The following is an 18,658-nucleotide window of genomic DNA, read 5'->3' on the forward strand; positions in this document are numbered from 1 at the left end:
AGAAACAATATCCGTGTCTTTACTTATTTATATTTATGTATTTGTTTTGAGATAGAGTCTCGCTCTGTCACCCAGGCTAGAGTGCAGTGGTGCGGTCTCGACTTACTGCAACCTCTGCCTCCCAGGTTCAAGCGATTCTCCTGCCTCCGCCTCCCAAGTTGCTGGGACTACAGATGTACACCACTACACCCAGCTTATTTTTTGTGGAGACGGGTTTCACTATATTGGCCAGACTGGTCTCGAACTCCTGAACTCAAGTGATCTGCCCGCCTTGGCCTCCCAAAGTGCTAGGATTACAGGCGTGAACCACCATGCCCGACTAATATCCATGTCTTTTAAACTACCTAGCAAGTTACTTTTTGGCCAGACAAAACCTTAGTTGTTGAACTCCAGGGCACCTGTCTCTGAAATATGTTACTGCTCATTTTCATCATAACAGCAACTGGAAAGTAACTCATTTAATTAAATGTCCTTTTCTCTTCCCCCCTTCCTAAAAGAGACTACCTTGTAAAAAATTTGAGGCAGAAACAAACATTGGCTTCCAATAAAAAATAATTCAACTTTATTAGTATGAAATATTTTGAGATAATTATATTTGTGACCCAAATGCATGATTCTCCAATATGAAAGGTGTTCAGCACAAGCATACAATCATTTAGTAAAACTGCTCTTTATGAGACCCCCAGAAAAGCTGGAGGCACTTCCTCTTTTTGGTGGAGAGAGAAGACACTACTTAATTGGCCATTTCCTTGCTGGAGTTTATTCCGATTCCCTTTTGTCTGATTCTTCCTCCTCAAACTCGACTAAAGGAGTGTGTCTGTTGGCCTGAGCACCTTCTCTGTAGAACACTTTCTTTACTGTGCCATCCTTTGGAGACTTTATGGTATGCTGCAGAGACACATGACAGGACAAATGATAGCTGCAATACTAATGAGGACTGAGTATACACCAAGTCAAGAAAGGGAGACCAAAAATGAAAACTGTAGCCAACTTTGATGTTTTGTCATCTCTCGGTGCTTTCCAATGCTTTGTTGTTGTTGTTGTTGTTTTTATTTTTAACATCACAGCACACAGGGAGAACAGTAACAGGTTGAGAGGAATTAACACTGGGACACAGCAGTAACCATTCAATGATATGACTGGGAAGCTCTGGTGTAGCTCGCAGTTCTCAACTTGAGCTTCACATGAGAATTGCACCTAGGAAGCTTTCAACAGTTTTTTGTTTGTTTGTTTTTGTTTTTTGTTTTGTTTTTTGTTGTTGTTGCTGTTGAGACGGAGTCTCACTCTGTCACCCAGGCTGGAGTGCAACGGCATGGTCTCAGCTCACTGCAACCTCTGCCTCCCAGGTTCAAGCAGTACTCCCACCTCAGCCTCCCAAGTAACTGGGACTACGGGTGTGTGCCACCACACCTGGCTAATTTTTGTATTTTTAGTAGAGACGGGGTTTCACTATATTTGCCAGGCTGGTCTTGAACTCCTGACCTCATGATCCACCTGCCTCGGCCTCCCAAAGTGCTGGGATTACAAGCGTGAGCCACTGCGCCTGGCCTTGTTGTTTGTTTTTTTAAATTGAGACGGAGTCTCGCTCTGTCACCCAGGCTGGAGTGCAGTGGCAAGATCTCGGCTCACTGCAACCTCTGCCTCCCAGGTTCAAGCAATTCTCCTGCCTCAGCCTCCTGAGTAGCTGGGATTACAGGCATGCACCACCATGCCTGGCTAATTTTTGTATTTTTAATAGAGATGGGGTCTAATCATGTTGGCCAAGCTGGTCGTGAACTCCTGACCTCAAATGATCCGCCTGCCTCGGCCTCCCAAAGTGCTGGGATTACAGGCATGAGCCACTGCACCCAGCCTTTCAAAAGTATTGATCCTTGGGCTCTACTCCTGGAGATTGCAATTCAATGGGTCTGGGGAAGAATTTTTTCAAATCTCCCCAGGTGATTGTACACACGCTCCTTGACTTACAATGGGGTCAGGTCCAGATAAATCCAATGTAAGTTGAGGAGCATATTCAACGTGTGTGGTTTCGCACCATTGTCAAGCTGAAAAATCCTTAATTGAACCACTGTAAGTTGAGGACTGCCTGCAATATTCAGCCAGGGCTAAGAATCACTGACCTACCATTTGAACCATCTAAAAACCTAAACAGCTAATTTAATTTGATTGAGGTTTTCACTTTGAAACTGATGCCTGGCATCCTTGGTTCGGCCTTAGAACCAAGATAATACCAACAGTTAACATTAGAAAATACCAACAGTTAACATTCCAGAAATACCAACAGTTAACATTCAGTTGGATTATCTTAGAAAATACCAACAGTTAACATTCAGTTGGATTATCGCCTGATTCCAAGCTATTGATAATTTCATTAATTTCAGAATCAGAAATGACAGGTGCAATTTCACAAAGTTAAAGTAAAACTCTTTTCTACAAGAAGGATAGTTTGGTTTTGTTTCCTACAATTAATGCTTCGTCAATCATGGCTTTTCATATTTAAGGTGGTATTAACTTACAAAATAAAGCAAAAGAACCATTAGGTATGATTGCTCCCAAAGTCCTCTTAGCAAATGAACTCATGATTTCCTTACCTCCATCTTCATGGCGATCATAACCATGAGGGAATCTCCCGCTTTCACTTTGTCTCCAGCTTTAACAAACACCTTGAGATTCAGTGTGACAGGTTAATATTTGAAAACACAGAGGTCCTAGATATGTTAATCTGCTTCATTAGAGTAACCATTTTACTGTCTATATAAACTCATAACATCACGTTGCAAACCATGAATATAAACAATAAAACATAAATTAAAAGAAAAAAAACAACACAAAGGTCATTTGCGGTCCATAGATTTAGTATATAAACTTACAGAGCAGAAGCAGAGCCCATGTGGTTGTGCCATCTGCCAAATGCACTGGTCAAATCAGAGGCCTACAGCCCAAATGTACAGGTCAAATCTGAGACCTACAGCCCAAATGCGCTGGTCAAATCAGAGGCCTACAGCCCAAATGTACTGGTCAAATCAGAGGCCTACAGCCCAAATGTACTGGTCAAATCAGAGGCCTACAGGTCAAATGCACTGGTCAAATCAGAGACCTACAGCCCAAATGCGCTGGTCAAATCAGAGGCCTACAGCCCAAATGCGCTGGTCAAATCAGAGGCCTACAGCCAAAAAGCACTGGTCAAATCAGAGACCTACAGGTCAAATGCACACGTCAAATCAGAGGCCTACAGCCCAAATGTACAGGTCAAATCAGAGACCTACAGCCCAAATGTACTGGTCAAATCAGAGGCCTACAGGTCAAATGCACAGGTCAAATCAGAGGCCTACAGCCCAAATGCACTGGTCAAATCAGAGGCCTACAGCCCAAATGCACAGGTCAAATCTGAGACCTACAGCCCAAATGTACTGGTCAAATCAGAGGCCTACAGCCCAAATGCACTGGTCAAATCAGAGGCCTACAGGTCAAATGCACTGGTCAAATCAGAGGCCTACAGCCCAAATGCACTGGTCAAATCAGAGGCCTACAGCCCAAATGCACTGGTCAAATCAGAGGCCTACAGGTCAAATGCACTGGTCAAATCAGAGGCCTACAGCCCAAATGCACTGGTCAAATCAGAGGCCTACAGCCCAAATGTACTGGTCAAATCAGAGGCCTACAGGTCAAATGTACTGGTCAAATCAGAGGCCTACAGCCCAAATGCACTGGTCAAATCAGAGGTCTACAGGTCAAATGCACTGGTCAAATCAGAGGCCTAAGCCCAAATGCACTGGTCAAATCAGAGGCCTACAGCCCAAATGCACTGGTCAAATCAGAGGCCTACAGCCCAAATGTACTGGTCAAATCAGAGGCCTACAGCCCAAATGTACTGGTCAAATCAGAGGCCTATAGCCCAAATGCACTGGTCAAATCAGAGGCCTACAGGTCAAATGCACTGGTCAAATCAGAGGCCTACAGCCCAAATGCACTGGTCAAATCAGAGGCCTACAGCCCAAATGCACTCGTCAAATCAGAGGCCTACAGACCAAATGTACTGGTCAAATCAGAGGCCTACAGGTCAAATGTACTGGTCAAATCAGAGGCCTACAGCCCAAATGCACTGGTCAAATCAGAGGCCTACAGCCCAAATGTACTGGTCAAATCAGAGGCCTACAGGTCAAATGTACTGGTCAAATCAGAGGCCTACAGCCCAAATGTACTGGTCAAATCAGAGGCCTACAGGTCAAATGCACTGGTCAAATCAGAGGCCTACAGCCCAAATGTACTGGTCAAATCAGAGGCCTACAGGTCAAATGTACTGCTCAACTCAGAGGCCTACAGCCCAAATGTACTGGTCAAATCAGAGGCCTACAGCCCAAATGTACTGGTCAAATCAGAGGCCTACAGGTCAAATGTACTGGTCAAATCAGAGGCCTACAGCCCAAATGCACTGGTCAAATCAGAGGCCTACAGCCCAAATGTACTGGTCAAATCAGAGGCCTACAGCCGAAATGTACTGGTCAAATCAGAGGCCTACAGCCCAAATGTACTGGTCAAATCAGAGGCCTACAGGTCAAATGTACTGGTCAAATCAGAGGCCTACAGCCCAAATGCACTGGTCAAATCAGAGGCCTACAGCTCAAATGCACTGGTCAAATCAGAGGCCTACAGGTCAAATGTACTGGTCAAATCAGAGGCCTACAGCCCAAATGTACTGGTCAAATCAGAGGCCTACAGGTCAAATGTACTGGTCAAATCAGAGGCCTACAGCCCAAATGTACTGGTCAAATCAGAGGCCTACAGCCCAAATGTACTGGTCAAATCAGAGGCCTACAGCCCAAATGCACTGGTCAAATCAGAGGCCTACAGCCCAAATGCACTGGTCAAATCAGAGGCCTACAGCCCAAATGCACTGGTCAAATCAGAGGCCTACAGCCCAAATGTACTGGTCAAATCAGAGGCCTACAGCCCAAATGTACTGGTCAAATCAGAGGCCTACAGGTCAAATGTACTGGTCAAATCAGAGGCCTACAGCCCAAATGCACTGGTCAAATCAGAGGCCTACAGCCCAAATGCACTGGTCAAATCAGAGGCCTACAGGTCAAATGTACTGGTGAAATCAGAGGCCTACAGCCCAAATGCACTGGTCAAATCAGAGGCCTACAGGTCAAATGTACTGGTCAAATCAGAGGCCTACAGCCCAAATGCACTGGTCAAATCAGAGGCCTACAGCCCAAATGCACTGGTCAAATCAGAGGCCTACAGCCCAAATGTACTGGTCAAATCAGAGGCCTACAGCCCAAACGCACTGGTCAAATCAGAGGCCTACAGCCCAAACGCACTGGTCAAATCAGAGGCCTACAGCCCAAATGTACTGGTCAAATCAGAGGCCTACAGGTCAAATGTACTGGTCAAATCAGAGGCCTACAGCCCAAATGCACTGGTCAAATCAGAGGCCTACAGGTCAAATGCACTGGTCAAATCAGAGGCCTAAGCCCAAATGCACTGGTCAAATCAGAGGCCTACAGCCCAAATGTACTGGTCAAATCAGAGGCCTACAGCCCAAATGCACTGGTCAAATCAGAGGCCTACAGCCCAAATGTACTGGTCAAATCAGAGGCCTACAGCCCAAATGTACTGGTCAAATCAGAGGCCTACAGCCCAAATGCACTGGTCAAATCAGAGGCCTACAGCCCAAATGCACTGGTCAAATCAGAGGCCTACAGCCCAAATGCACTGGTCAAATCAGAGGCCTACAGCCCAAATGCACTGGTCAAATCAGAGGCCTACAGCCCAAATGTACTGGTCAAATCAGAGGCCTACAGACCAAATGTACTGGTCAAATCAGAGGCCTACAGACCAAATGTACTGGTCAAATCAGAGGCCTACAGGTCAAATGTACTGGTCAAATCAGAGGCCTACAGCCCAAATGTACTGGTCAAATCAGAGGCCTACAGCCCAAATGCACTCGTCAAATCAGAGGCCTACAGACCAAATGTACTGGTCAAATCAGAGGCCTACAGGTCAAATGTACTGGTCAAATCAGAGGCCTACAGCCCAAATGTACTGGTCAAATCAGAGGCCTACAGGTCAAATGCACAGGTCAAATCAGAGGCCTACAGCCCAAATGCACTGGTCAAATCAGAGGCCTACAGCCCAAATGCACTGGTCAAATCTGAGACCTACAGCCCAAATGTACTGGTCAAATCAGAGGCCTACAGCCCAAATGCACTGGTCAAATCAGAGGCCTACAGGTCAAATGCACTGGTCAAATCAGAGGCCTACAGCCCAAATGCACTGGTCAAATCAGAGGCCTACAGCCCAAATGCACTGGTCAAATCAGAGGCCTACAGGTCAAATGCACTGGTCAAATCAGAGGCCTACAGACCAAATGCACTGGTCAAATCAGAGGCCTACAGCCCAAATGTACTGGTCAAATCAGAGGCCTACAGGTCAAATGTACTGGTCAAATCAGAGGCCTACAGCCCAAATGCACTGGTCAAATCAGAGGCCTACAGGTCAAATGCACTGGTCAAATCAGAGGCCTAAGCCCAAATGCACTGGTCAAATCAGAGGCCTACAGCCCAAATGCACTGGTCAAATCAGAGGCCTACAGCCCAAATGTACTGGTCAAATCAGAGGCCTACAGCCCAAATGTACTGGTCAAATCAGAGGCCTATAGCCCAAATGCACTGGTCAAATCAGAGGCCTACAGGTCAAATGCACTGGTCAAATCAGAGGCCTACAGCCCAAATGCACTGGTCAAATCAGAGGCCTACAGGTCAAATGTACTGGTCAAATCAGAGGCCTACAGCCCAAATGCACTCGTCAAATCAGAGGCCTACAGACCAAATGTACTGGTCAAATCAGAGGCCTACAGGTCAAATGTACTGGTCAAATCAGAGGCCTACAGCCCAAATGCACTGGTCAAATCAGAGGCCTACAGCCCAAATGTACTGGTCAAATCAGAGGCCTACAGGTCAAATGTACTGGTCAAATCAGAGGCCTACAGCCCAAATGTACTGGTCAAATCAGAGGCCTACAGGTCAAATGCACTGGTCAAATCAGAGGCCTACAGCCCAAATGTACTGGTCAAATCAGAGGCCTACAGGTCAAATGTACTGGTCAACTCAGAGGCCTACAGCCCAAATGTACTGGTCAAATCAGAGGCCTACAGCCCAAATGTACTGGTCAAATCAGAGGCCTACAGGTCAAATGTACTGGTCAAATCAGAGGCCTACAGCCCAAATGCACTGGTCAAATCAGAGGCCTACAGCCCAAATGTACTGGTCAAATCAGAGGCCTACAGCCGAAATGTACTGGTCAAATCAGAGGCCTACAGCCCAAATGTACTGGTCAAATCAGAGGCCTACAGGTCAAATGTACTGGTCAAATCAGAGGCCTACAGCCCAAATGCACTGGTCAAATCAGAGGCCTACAGCCCAAATGCACTGGTCAAATCAGAGGCCTACAGGTCAAATGTACTGGTCAAATCAGAGGCCTACAGCCCAAATGTACTGGTCAAATCAGAGGCCTACAGGTCAAATGTACTGGTCAAATCAGAGGCCTACAGCCCAAATGTACTGGTCAAATCAGAGGCCTACAGCCCAAATGTACTGGTCAAATCAGAGGCCTACAGCCCAAATGCACTGGTCAAATCAGAGGCCTACAGCCCAAATGTACTGGTCAAATCAGAGGCCTACAGCCCAAATGTACTGGTCAAATCAGAGGCCTACAGGTCAAATGTACTGGTCAAATCAGAGGCCTACAGCCCAAATGCACTGGTCAAATCAGAGGCCTACAGCCCAAATGCACTGGTCAAATCAGAAGCCTACAGGTCAAATGTACTGGTCAAATCAGAGGCCTACAGCCCAAATGTACTGGTCAAATCAGAGGCCTACAGGTCAAATGTACTGGTCAAATCAGAGGCCTACAGCCCAAATGCACTGGTCAAATCAGAGGCCTACAGCCCAAATGCACTGGTCAAATCAGAGGCCTACAGGTCAAATGTACTGGTCAAATCAGAGGCCTACAGCCCAAATGCACTGGTCAAATCAGAGGCCTACAGGTCAAATGTACTGGTCAAATCAGAGGCCTACAGCCCAAATGTACTGGTCAAATCAGAGGCCTACAGCCCAAATGCACTGGTCAAATCAGAGGCCTACAGCCCAAATGCACTGGTCAAATCAGAGGCCTACAGCCCAAATGCACTGGTCAAATCAGAGGCCTACAGCCCAAATGTACTGGTCAAATCAGAGGCCTACAGCCCAAATGCACTGGTCAAATCAGAGGCCTACAGCCCAAATGTACTGGTCAAATCAGAGGCCTACAGGTCAAATGTACTGGTCAAATCAGAGGCCTACAGCCCAAATGCACTGGTCAAATCAGAGGTCTACAGGTCAAATGCACTGGTCAAATCAGAGGCCTAAGCCCAAATGCACTGGTCAAATCAGAGGCCTACAGCCCAAATGCACTGGTCAAATCAGAGGCCTACAGCCCAAATGTACTCGTCAAATCAGAGGCCTACAGCCCAAATGTACTGGTCAAATCAGAGGCCTATAGCCCAAATGCACTGGTCAAATCAGAGGCCTACAGGTCAAATGCACTGGTCAAATCAGAGGCCTACAGCCCAAATGCACTGGTCAAATCAGAGGCCTACAGCCCAAATGCACTCGTCAAATCAGAGGCCTACAGACCAAATGTACTGGTCAAATCAGAGGCCTACAGGTCAAATGTACTGGTCAAATCAGAGGCCTACAGCCCAAATGCACTGGTCAAATCAGAGGCCTACAGCCCAAATGTACTGGTCAAATCAGAGGCCTACAGGTCAAATGTACTGGTCAAATCAGAGGCCTACAGCCCAAATGTACTGGTCAAATCAGAGGCCTACAGGTCAAATGCACTGGTCAAATCAGAGGCCTACAGCCCAAATGTACTGGTCAAATCAGAGGCCTACAGGTCAAATGTACTGCTCAACTCAGAGGCCTACAGCCCAAATGTACTGGTCAAATCAGAGGCCTACAGCCCAAATGTACTGGTCAAATCAGAGGCCTACAGGTCAAATGTACTGGTCAAATCAGAGGCCTACAGCCCAAATGCACTGGTCAAATCAGAGGCCTACAGCCCAAATGTACTGGTCAAATCAGAGGCCTACAGCCGAAATGTACTGGTCAAATCAGAGGCCTACAGCCCAAATGTACTGGTCAAATCAGAGGCCTACAGGTCAAATGTACTGGTCAAATCAGAGGCCTACAGCCCAAATGCACTGGTCAAATCAGAGGCCTACAGCTCAAATGCACTGGTCAAATCAGAGGCCTACAGGTCAAATGTACTGGTCAAATCAGAGGCCTACAGCCCAAATGTACTGGTCAAATCAGAGGCCTACAGGTCAAATGTACTGGTCAAATCAGAGGCCTACAGCCCAAATGTACTGGTCAAATCAGAGGCCTACAGCCCAAATGTACTGGTCAAATCAGAGGCCTACAGCCCAAATGCACTGGTCAAATCAGAGGCCTACAGCCCAAATGCACTGGTCAAATCAGAGGCCTACAGCCCAAATGTACTGGTCAAATCAGAGGCCTACAGCCCAAATGTACTGGTCAAATCAGAGGCCTACAGGTCAAATGTACTGGTCAAATCAGAGGCCTACAGCCCAAATGCACTGGTCAAATCAGAGGCCTACAGCCCAAATGCACTGGTCAAATCAGAGGCCTACAGGTCAAATGTACTGGTGAAATCAGAGGCCTACAGCCCAAATGCACTGGTCAAATCAGAGGCCTACAGGTCAAATGTACTGGTCAAATCAGAGGCCTACAGCCCAAATGCACTGGTCAAATCAGAGGCCTACAGCCCAAATGCACTGGTCAAATCAGAGGCCTACAGCCCAAATGTACTGGTCAAATCAGAGGCCTACAGCCCAAACGCACTGGTCAAATCAGAGGCCTACAGCCCAAACGCACTGGTCAAATCAGAGGCCTACAGCCCAAATGTACTGGTCAAATCAGAGGCCTACAGGTCAAATGTACTGGTCAAATCAGAGGCCTACAGCCCAAATGCACTGGTCAAATCAGAGGCCTACAGGTCAAATGCACTGGTCAAATCAGAGGCCTAAGCCCAAATGCACTGGTCAAATCAGAGGCCTACAGCCCAAATGTACTGGTCAAATCAGAGGCCTACAGCCCAAATGCACTGGTCAAATCAGAGGCCTACAGCCCAAATGTACTGGTCAAATCAGAGGCCTACAGCCCAAATGCACTGGTCAAATCAGAGGCCTACAGCCCAAATGCACTGGTCAAATCAGAGGCCTACAGCCCAAATGCACTGGTCAAATCAGAGGCCTACAGCCCAAATGCACTGGTCAAATCAGAGGCCTACAGCCCAAATGCACTGGTCAAATCAGAGGCCTACAGCCCAAATGTACTGGTCAAATCAGAGGCCTACAGACCAAATGTACTGGTCAAATCAGAGGCCTACAGACCAAATGTACTGGTCAAATCAGAGGCCTACAGGTCAAATGTACTGGTCAAATCAGAGGCCTACAGCCCAAATGTACTGGTCAAATCAGAGGCCTACAGCCCAAATGCACTCGTCAAATCAGAGGCCTACAGACCAAATGTACTGGTCAAATCAGAGGCCTACAGGTCAAATGTACTGGTCAAATCAGAGGCCTACAGCCCAAATGTACTGGTCAAATCAGAGGCCTACAGGTCAAATGCACAGGTCAAATCAGAGGCCTACAGCCCAAATGCACTGGTCAAATCAGAGGCCTACAGCCCAAATGCACTGGTCAAATCTGAGACCTACAGCCCAAATGTACTGGTCAAATCAGAGGCCTACAGCCCAAATGCACTGGTCAAATCAGAGGCCTACAGGTCAAATGCACTGGTCAAATCAGAGGCCTACAGCCCAAATGCACTGGTCAAATCAGAGGCCTACAGCCCAAATGCACTGGTCAAATCAGAGGCCTACAGGTCAAATGCACTGGTCAAATCAGAGGCCTACAGACCAAATGCACTGGTCAAATCAGAGGCCTACAGCCCAAATGTACTGGTCAAATCAGAGGCCTACAGGTCAAATGTACTGGTCAAATCAGAGGCCTACAGCCCAAATGCACTGGTCAAATCAGAGGCCTACAGGTCAAATGCACTGGTCAAATCAGAGGCCTAAGCCCAAATGCACTGGTCAAATCAGAGGCCTACAGCCCAAATGCACTGGTCAAATCAGAGGCCTACAGCCCAAATGTACTGGTCAAATCAGAGGCCTACAGCCCAAATGTACTGGTCAAATCAGAGGCCTATAGCCCAAATGCACTGGTCAAATCAGAGGCCTACAGGTCAAATGCACTGGTCAAATCAGAGGCCTACAGCCCAAATGCACTGGTCAAATCAGAGGCCTACAGGTCAAATGTACTGGTCAAATCAGAGGCCTACAGCCCAAATGCACTCGTCAAATCAGAGGCCTACAGACCAAATGTACTGGTCAAATCAGAGGCCTACAGGTCAAATGTACTGGTCAAATCAGAGGCCTACAGCCCAAATGCACTGGTCAAATCAGAGGCCTACAGCCCAAATGTACTGGTCAAATCAGAGGCCTACAGGTCAAATGTACTGGTCAAATCAGAGGCCTACAGCCCAAATGTACTGGTCAAATCAGAGGCCTACAGGTCAAATGCACTGGTCAAATCAGAGGCCTACAGCCCAAATGTACTGGTCAAATCAGAGGCCTACAGGTCAAATGTACTGGTCAACTCAGAGGCCTACAGCCCAAATGTACTGGTCAAATCAGAGGCCTACAGCCCAAATGTACTGGTCAAATCAGAGGCCTACAGGTCAAATGTACTGGTCAAATCAGAGGCCTACAGCCCAAATGCACTGGTCAAATCAGAGGCCTACAGCCCAAATGTACTGGTCAAATCAGAGGCCTACAGCCGAAATGTACTGGTCAAATCAGAGGCCTACAGCCCAAATGTACTGGTCAAATCAGAGGCCTACAGGTCAAATGTACTGGTCAAATCAGAGGCCTACAGCCCAAATGCACTGGTCAAATCAGAGGCCTACAGCCCAAATGCACTGGTCAAATCAGAGGCCTACAGGTCAAATGTACTGGTCAAATCAGAGGCCTACAGCCCAAATGTACTGGTCAAATCAGAGGCCTACAGGTCAAATGTACTGGTCAAATCAGAGGCCTACAGCCCAAATGTACTGGTCAAATCAGAGGCCTACAGCCCAAATGTACTGGTCAAATCAGAGGCCTACAGCCCAAATGCACTGGTCAAATCAGAGGCCTACAGCCCAAATGTACTGGTCAAATCAGAGGCCTACAGCCCAAATGTACTGGTCAAATCAGAGGCCTACAGGTCAAATGTACTGGTCAAATCAGAGGCCTACAGCCCAAATGCACTGGTCAAATCAGAGGCCTACAGCCCAAATGCACTGGTCAAATCAGAGGCCTACAGGTCAAATATACTGGTCAAATCAGAGGCCTACAGCCCAAATGTACTGGTCAAATCAGAGGCCTACAGGTCAAATGTACTGGTCAAATCAGAGGCCTACAGCCCAAATGCACTGGTCAAATCAGAGGCCTACAGCCCAAATGCACTGGTCAAATCAGAGGCCTACAGGTCAAATGTACTGGTCAAATCAGAGGCCTACAGCCCAAATGCACTGGTCAAATCAGAGGCCTACAGGTCAAATGTACTGGTCAAATCAGAGGCCTACAGCCCAAATGTACTGGTCAAATCAGAGGCCTACAGCCCAAATGCACTGGTCAAATCAGAGGCCTACAGCCCAAATGCACTGGTCAAATCAGAGGCCTACAGCCCAAATGCACTGGTCAAATCAGAGGCCTACAGCCCAAATGTACTGGTCAAATCAGAGGCCTACAGCCCAAATGCACTGGTCAAATCAGAGGCCTACAGCCCAAATGTACTGGTCAAATCAGAGGCCTACAGGTCAAATGTACTGGTCAAATCAGAGGCCTACAGGTCAAATGCACTGGTCAAATCAGAGGCCTACAGCCCAAATGCACTGGTCAAATCAGAGGCCTACAGCCCAAATGCACTGGTCAAATCAGAGGCCTACAGGTCAAATGCACTGGTCAAATCAGAGGCCTACAGCCCAAATGCACTGGTCAAATCAGAGGCCTACAGCCCAAATGTACTGGTCAAATCAGAGGCCTACAGGTCAAATGTACTGGTCAAATCAGAGGCCTACAGCCCAAATGCACTGGTCAAATCAGAGGCCTACAGGTCAAATGCACTGGTCAAATCAGAGGCCTAAGCCCAAATGCACTGGTCAAATCAGAGGCCTACAGCCCAAATGCACTGGTCAAATCAGAGGCCTACAGCCCAAATGTACTGGTCAAATCAGAGGCCTACAGCCCAAATGTACTGGTCAAATCAGAGGCCTATAGCCCAAATGCACTGGTCAAATCAGAGGCCTACAGGTCAAATGCACTGGTCAAATCAGAGGCCTACAGCCCGAATGCACTGGTCAAATCAGAGGCCTACAGGTCAAATGTACTGGTCAAATCAGAGGCCTACAGCCCAAATGCACTCGTCAAATCAGAGGCCTACAGACCAAATGTACTGGTCAAATCAGAGGCCTACAGGTCAAATGTACTGGTCAAATCAGAGGCCTACAGCCCAAATGCACTGGTCAAATCAGAGGCCTACAGCCCAAATGTACTGGTCAAATCAGAGGCCTACAGGTCAAATGTACTGGTCAAATCAGAGGCCTACAGCCCAAATGTACTGGTCAAATCAGAGGCCTACAGGTCAAATGCACTGGTCAAATCAGAGGCCTACAGCCCAAATGTACTGGTCAAATCAGAGGCCTACAGGTCAAATGTACTGGTCAACTCAGAGGCCTACAGCCCAAATGTACTGGTCAAATCAGAGGCCTACAGCCCAAATGTACTGGTCAAATCAGAGGCCTACAGGTCAAATGTACTGGTCAAATCAGAGGCCTACAGCCCAAATGCACTGGTCAAATCAGAGGCCTACAGCCCAAATGTACTGGTCAAATCAGAGGCCTACAGCCGAAATGTACTGGTCAAATCAGAGGCCTACAGCCCAAATGTACTGGTCAAATCAGAGGCCTACAGGTCAAATGTACTGGTCAAATCAGAGGCCTACAGCCCAAATGCACTGGTCAAATCAGAGGCCTACAGCCCAAATGCACTGGTCAAATCAGAGGCCTACAGGTCAAATGTACTGGTCAAATCAGAGGCCTACAGCCCAAATGTACTGGTCAAATCAGAGGCCTACAGGTCAAATGTACTGGTCAAATCAGAGGCCTACAGGTCAAATGTACTGGTCAAATCAGAGGCCTACAGCCCAAATGCACTGGTCAAATCAGAGGCCTACAGCCCAAATGCACTGGTCAAATCAGAGGCCTACAGGTCAAATGTACTGGTGAAATCAGAGGCCTACAGCCCAAATGCACTGGTCAAATCAGAGGCCTACAGGTCAAATGTACTGGTCAAATCAGAGGCCTACAGCCCAAATGCACTGGTCAAATCAGAGGCCTACAGCCCAAATGCACTGGTCAAATCAGAGGCCTACAGCCCAAATGTACTGGTCAAATCAGAGGCCTACAGCCCAAACGCACTGGTCAAATCAGAGGCCTACAGCCCAAACGCACTGGTCAAATCAGAGGCCTACAGCCCAAATGTACTGGTCAAATCAGAGGCCTACAGGTCAAATGTACTGGTCAAATCAGAGGCCTACAGCCCAAATGCACTGGTCAAATCAGAGGCCTACAGGTCAAATGCACTGGTCAAATCAGAGGCCTAAGCCCAAATGCACTGGTCAAATCAGAGGCCTACAGCCCAAATGTACTGGTCAAATCAGAGGCCTACAGCCCAAATGCACTGGTCAAATCAGAGGCCTACAGACCAAATGTACTGGTCAAATCAGAGGCCTACAGCCCAAATGTACTGGTCAAATCAGAGGCCTACAGCCCAAATGCACTGGTCAAATCAGAGGCCTACAGCCCAAATGCACTGGTCAAATCAGAGGCCTACAGCCCAAATGCACTGGTCAAATCAGAGGCCTACAGCCCAAATGCACTGGTCAAATCAGAGGCCTACAGCCCAAATGTACTGGTCAAATCAGAGGCCTACAGACCAAATGTACTGGTCAAATCAGAGGCCTACAGACCAAATGTACTGGTCAAATCAGAGGCCTACAGGTCAAATGTACTGGTCAAATCAGAGGCCTACAGCCCAAATGTACTGGTCAAATCAGAGGCCTACAGCCCAAATGCACTCGTCAAATCAGAGGCCTACAGACCAAATGTACTGGTCAAATCAGAGGCCTACAGGTCAAATGTACTGGTCAAATCAGAGGCCTACAGCCCAAATGTACTGGTCAAATCAGAGGCCTACAGGTCAAATGCACAGGTCAAATCAGAGGCCTACAGCCCAAATGCACTGGTCAAATCAGAGGCCTACAGCCCAAATGCACTGGTCAAATCTGAGACCTACAGCCCAAATGTACTGGTCAAATCAGAGGCCTACAGCCCAAATGCACTGGTCAAATCAGAGGCCTACAGGTCAAATGCACTGGTCAAATCAGAGGCCTACAGCCCAAATGCACTGGTCAAATCAGAGGCCTACAGCCCAAATGCACTGGTCAAATCAGAGGCCTACAGGTCAAATGCACTGGTCAAATCAGAGGCCTACAGACCAAATGCACTGGTCAAATCAGAGGCCTACAGCCCAAATGTACTGGTCAAATCAGAGGCCTACAGGTCAAATGTACTGGTCAAATCAGAGGCCTACAGCCCAAATGCACTGGTCAAATCAGAGGCCTACAGGTCAAATGCACTGGTCAAATCAGAGGCCTAAGCCCAAATGCACTGGTCAAATCAGAGGCCTACAGCCCAAATGCACTGGTCAAATCAGAGGCCTACAGCCCAAATGTACTGGTCAAATCAGAGGCCTACAGCCCAAATGTACTGGTCAAATCAGAGGCCTATAGCCCAAATGCACTGGTCAAATCAGAGGCCTACAGGTCAAATGCACTGGTCAAATCAGAGGCCTACAGCCCAAATGCACTGGTCAAATCAGAGGCCTACAGGTCAAATGTACTGGTCAAATCAGAGGCCTACAGCCCAAATGCACTCGTCAAATCAGAGGCCTACAGACCAAATGTACTGGTCAAATCAGAGGCCTACAGGTCAAATGTACTGGTCAAATCAGAGGCCTACAGCCCAAATGCACTGGTCAAATCAGAGGCCTACAGCCCAAATGTACTGGTCAAATCAGAGGCCTACAGGTCAAATGTACTGGTCAAATCAGAGGCCTACAGCCCAAATGTACTGGTCAAATCAGAGGCCTACAGGTCAAATGCACTGGTCAAATCAGAGGCCTACAGCCCAAATGTACTGGTCAAATCAGAGGCCTACAGGTCAAATGTACTGGTCAACTCAGAGGCCTACAGCCCAAATGTACTGGTCAAATCAGAGGCCTACAGCCCAAATGTACTGGTCAAATCAGAGGCCTACAGGTCAAATGTACTGGTCAAATCAGAGGCCTACAGCCCAAATGCACTGGTCAAATCAGAGGCCTACAGCCCAAATGTACTGGTCAAATCAGAGGCCTACAGCCGAAATGTACTGGTCAAATCAGAGGCCTACAGCCCAAATGTACTGGTCAAATCAGAGGCCTACAGGTCAAATGTACTGGTCAAATCAGAGGCCTACAGCCCAAATGCACTGGTCAAATCAGAGGCCTACAGCCCAAATGCACTGGTCAAATCAGAGGCCTACAGGTCAAATGTACTGGTCAAATCAGAGGCCTACAGCCCAAATGTACTGGTCAAATCAGAGGCCTACAGGTCAAATGTACTGGTCAAATCAGAGGCCTACAGCCCAAATGTACTGGTCAAATCAGAGGCCTACAGCCCAAATGTACTGGTCGAATCAGAGGCCTACAGCCCAAATGTACTGGTCAAATCAGAGGCCTACAGCCCAAATGCACTGGTCAAATCAGAGGCCTACAGCCCAAATGTACTGGTCAAATCAGAGGCCTACAGCCCAAATGTACTGGTCAAATCAGAGGCCTACAGGTCAAATGTACTGGTCAAATCAGAGGCCTACAGCCCAAATGCACTGGTCAAATCAGAGGCCTACAGCCCAAATGCACTGGTCAAATCAGAGGCCTACAGGTCAAATGTACTGGTCAAATCAGAGGCCTACAGCCCAAATGTACTGGTCAAATCAGAGGCCTACAGGTCAAATGTACTGGTCAAATCAGAGGCCTACAGCCCAAATGCACTGGTCAAATCAGAGGCCTACAGCCCAAATGCACTGGTCAAATCAGAGGCCTACAGGTCAAATGTACTGGTCAAATCAGAGGCCTACAGCCCAAATGCACTGGTCAAATCAGAGGCCTACAGGTCAAATGTACTGGTCAAATCAGAGGCCTACAGCCCAAATGTACTGGTCAAATCAGAGGCCTACAGCCCAAATGCACTGGTCAAATCAGAGGCCTACAGCCCAAATGCACTGGTCAAATCAGAGGCCTACAGCCCAAATGCACTGGTCAAATCAGAGGCCTACAGCCCAAATGTACTGGTCAAATCAGAGGCCTACAGCCCAAATGCACTGGTCAAATCAGAGGCCTACAGCCCAAATGTACTGGTCAAATCAGAGGCCTACAGGTCAAATGTACTGGTCAAATCAGAGGCCTACAGGTCAAATGCACTGGTCAAATCAGAGGCCTACAGCCCAAATGCACTGGTCAAATCAGAGGCCTACAGCCCAAATGCACTGGTCAAATCAGAGGCCTACAGGTCAAATGCACTGGTCAAATCAGAGGCCTACAGCCCAAATGCACTGGTCAAATCAGAGGCCTACAGCCCAAATGTACTGGTCAAATCAGAGGCCTACAGGTCAAATGTACTGGTCAAATCAGAGGCCTACAGCCCAAATGCACTGGTCAAATCAGAGGCCTACAGGTCAAATGCACTGGTCAAATCAGAGGCCTAAGCCCAAATGCACTGGTCAAATCAGAGGCCTACAGCCCAAATGCACTGGTCAAATCAGAGGCCTACAGCCCAAATGTACTGGTCAAATCAGAGGCCTACAGCCCAAATGTACTGGTCAAATCAGAGGCCTATAGCCCAAATGCACTGGTGAAATCAGAGGCCTACAGGTCAAATGCACTGGTCAAATCAGAGGCCTACAGCCCGAATGCACTGGTCAAATCAGAGGCCTACAGGTCAAATGTACTGGTCAAATCAGAGGCCTACAGCCCAAATGCACTCGTCAAATCAGAGGCCTACAGACCAAATGTACTGGTCAAATCAGAGGCCTACAGGTCAAATGTACTGGTCAAATCAGAGGCCTACAGCCCAAATGCACTGGTCAAATCAGAGGCCTACAGCCCAAATGTACTGGTCAAATCAGAGGCCTACAGGTCAAATGTACTGGTCAAATCAGAGGCCTACAGCCCAAATGTACTGGTCAAATCAGAGGCCTACAGGTCAAATGCACTGGTCAAATCAGAGGCCTACAGCCCAAATGTACTGGTCAAATCAGAGGCCTACAGGTCAAATGTACTGGTCAACTCAGAGGCCTACAGCCCAAATGTACTGGTCAAATCAGAGGCCTACAGCCCAAATGTACTGGTCAAATCAGAGGCCTACAGGTCAAATGTACTGGTCAAATCAGAG

At 47.8% G+C, this 18,658-nt stretch overlaps 1 protein-coding gene across 10 annotated transcripts in view; it reads right to left on the minus strand.

Moving 5' to 3' along the window:
• Positions 1-534: 534 nt before the first annotated feature.
• Positions 535-18,658, minus strand: part of MCCC1 (methylcrotonyl-CoA carboxylase subunit 1) — a 102,052-nt gene continuing 83,928 nt past the window's right edge. For 8 of the 10 annotated variants that reach the window (XM_019024419.4, XM_055381949.2, XM_055381952.2 and 5 more), the window contains 2 exons: positions 2,589-2,660; positions 535-888 (listed from right to left, as the gene is read on the minus strand). In XM_019024419.4, coding sequence (XP_018879964.3) covers positions 760-888; positions 2,589-2,660 — 201 coding nt within the window. In that variant the 3' untranslated portion in view covers positions 535-759. The remainder of the gene's footprint in view (positions 889-2,588; positions 2,661-18,658) is intronic. The other 2 variants (XM_055381948.2, XM_063704414.1) reach the window with 1 other exon arrangement.

The sequence above is a fragment of the Gorilla gorilla genome, chromosome 2 (assembly GCF_029281585.2).
Source record: "Gorilla gorilla gorilla isolate KB3781 chromosome 2, NHGRI_mGorGor1-v2.1_pri, whole genome shotgun sequence".
NCBI classification, from domain to species: domain Eukaryota; kingdom Metazoa; phylum Chordata; class Mammalia; order Primates; family Hominidae; genus Gorilla; species Gorilla gorilla.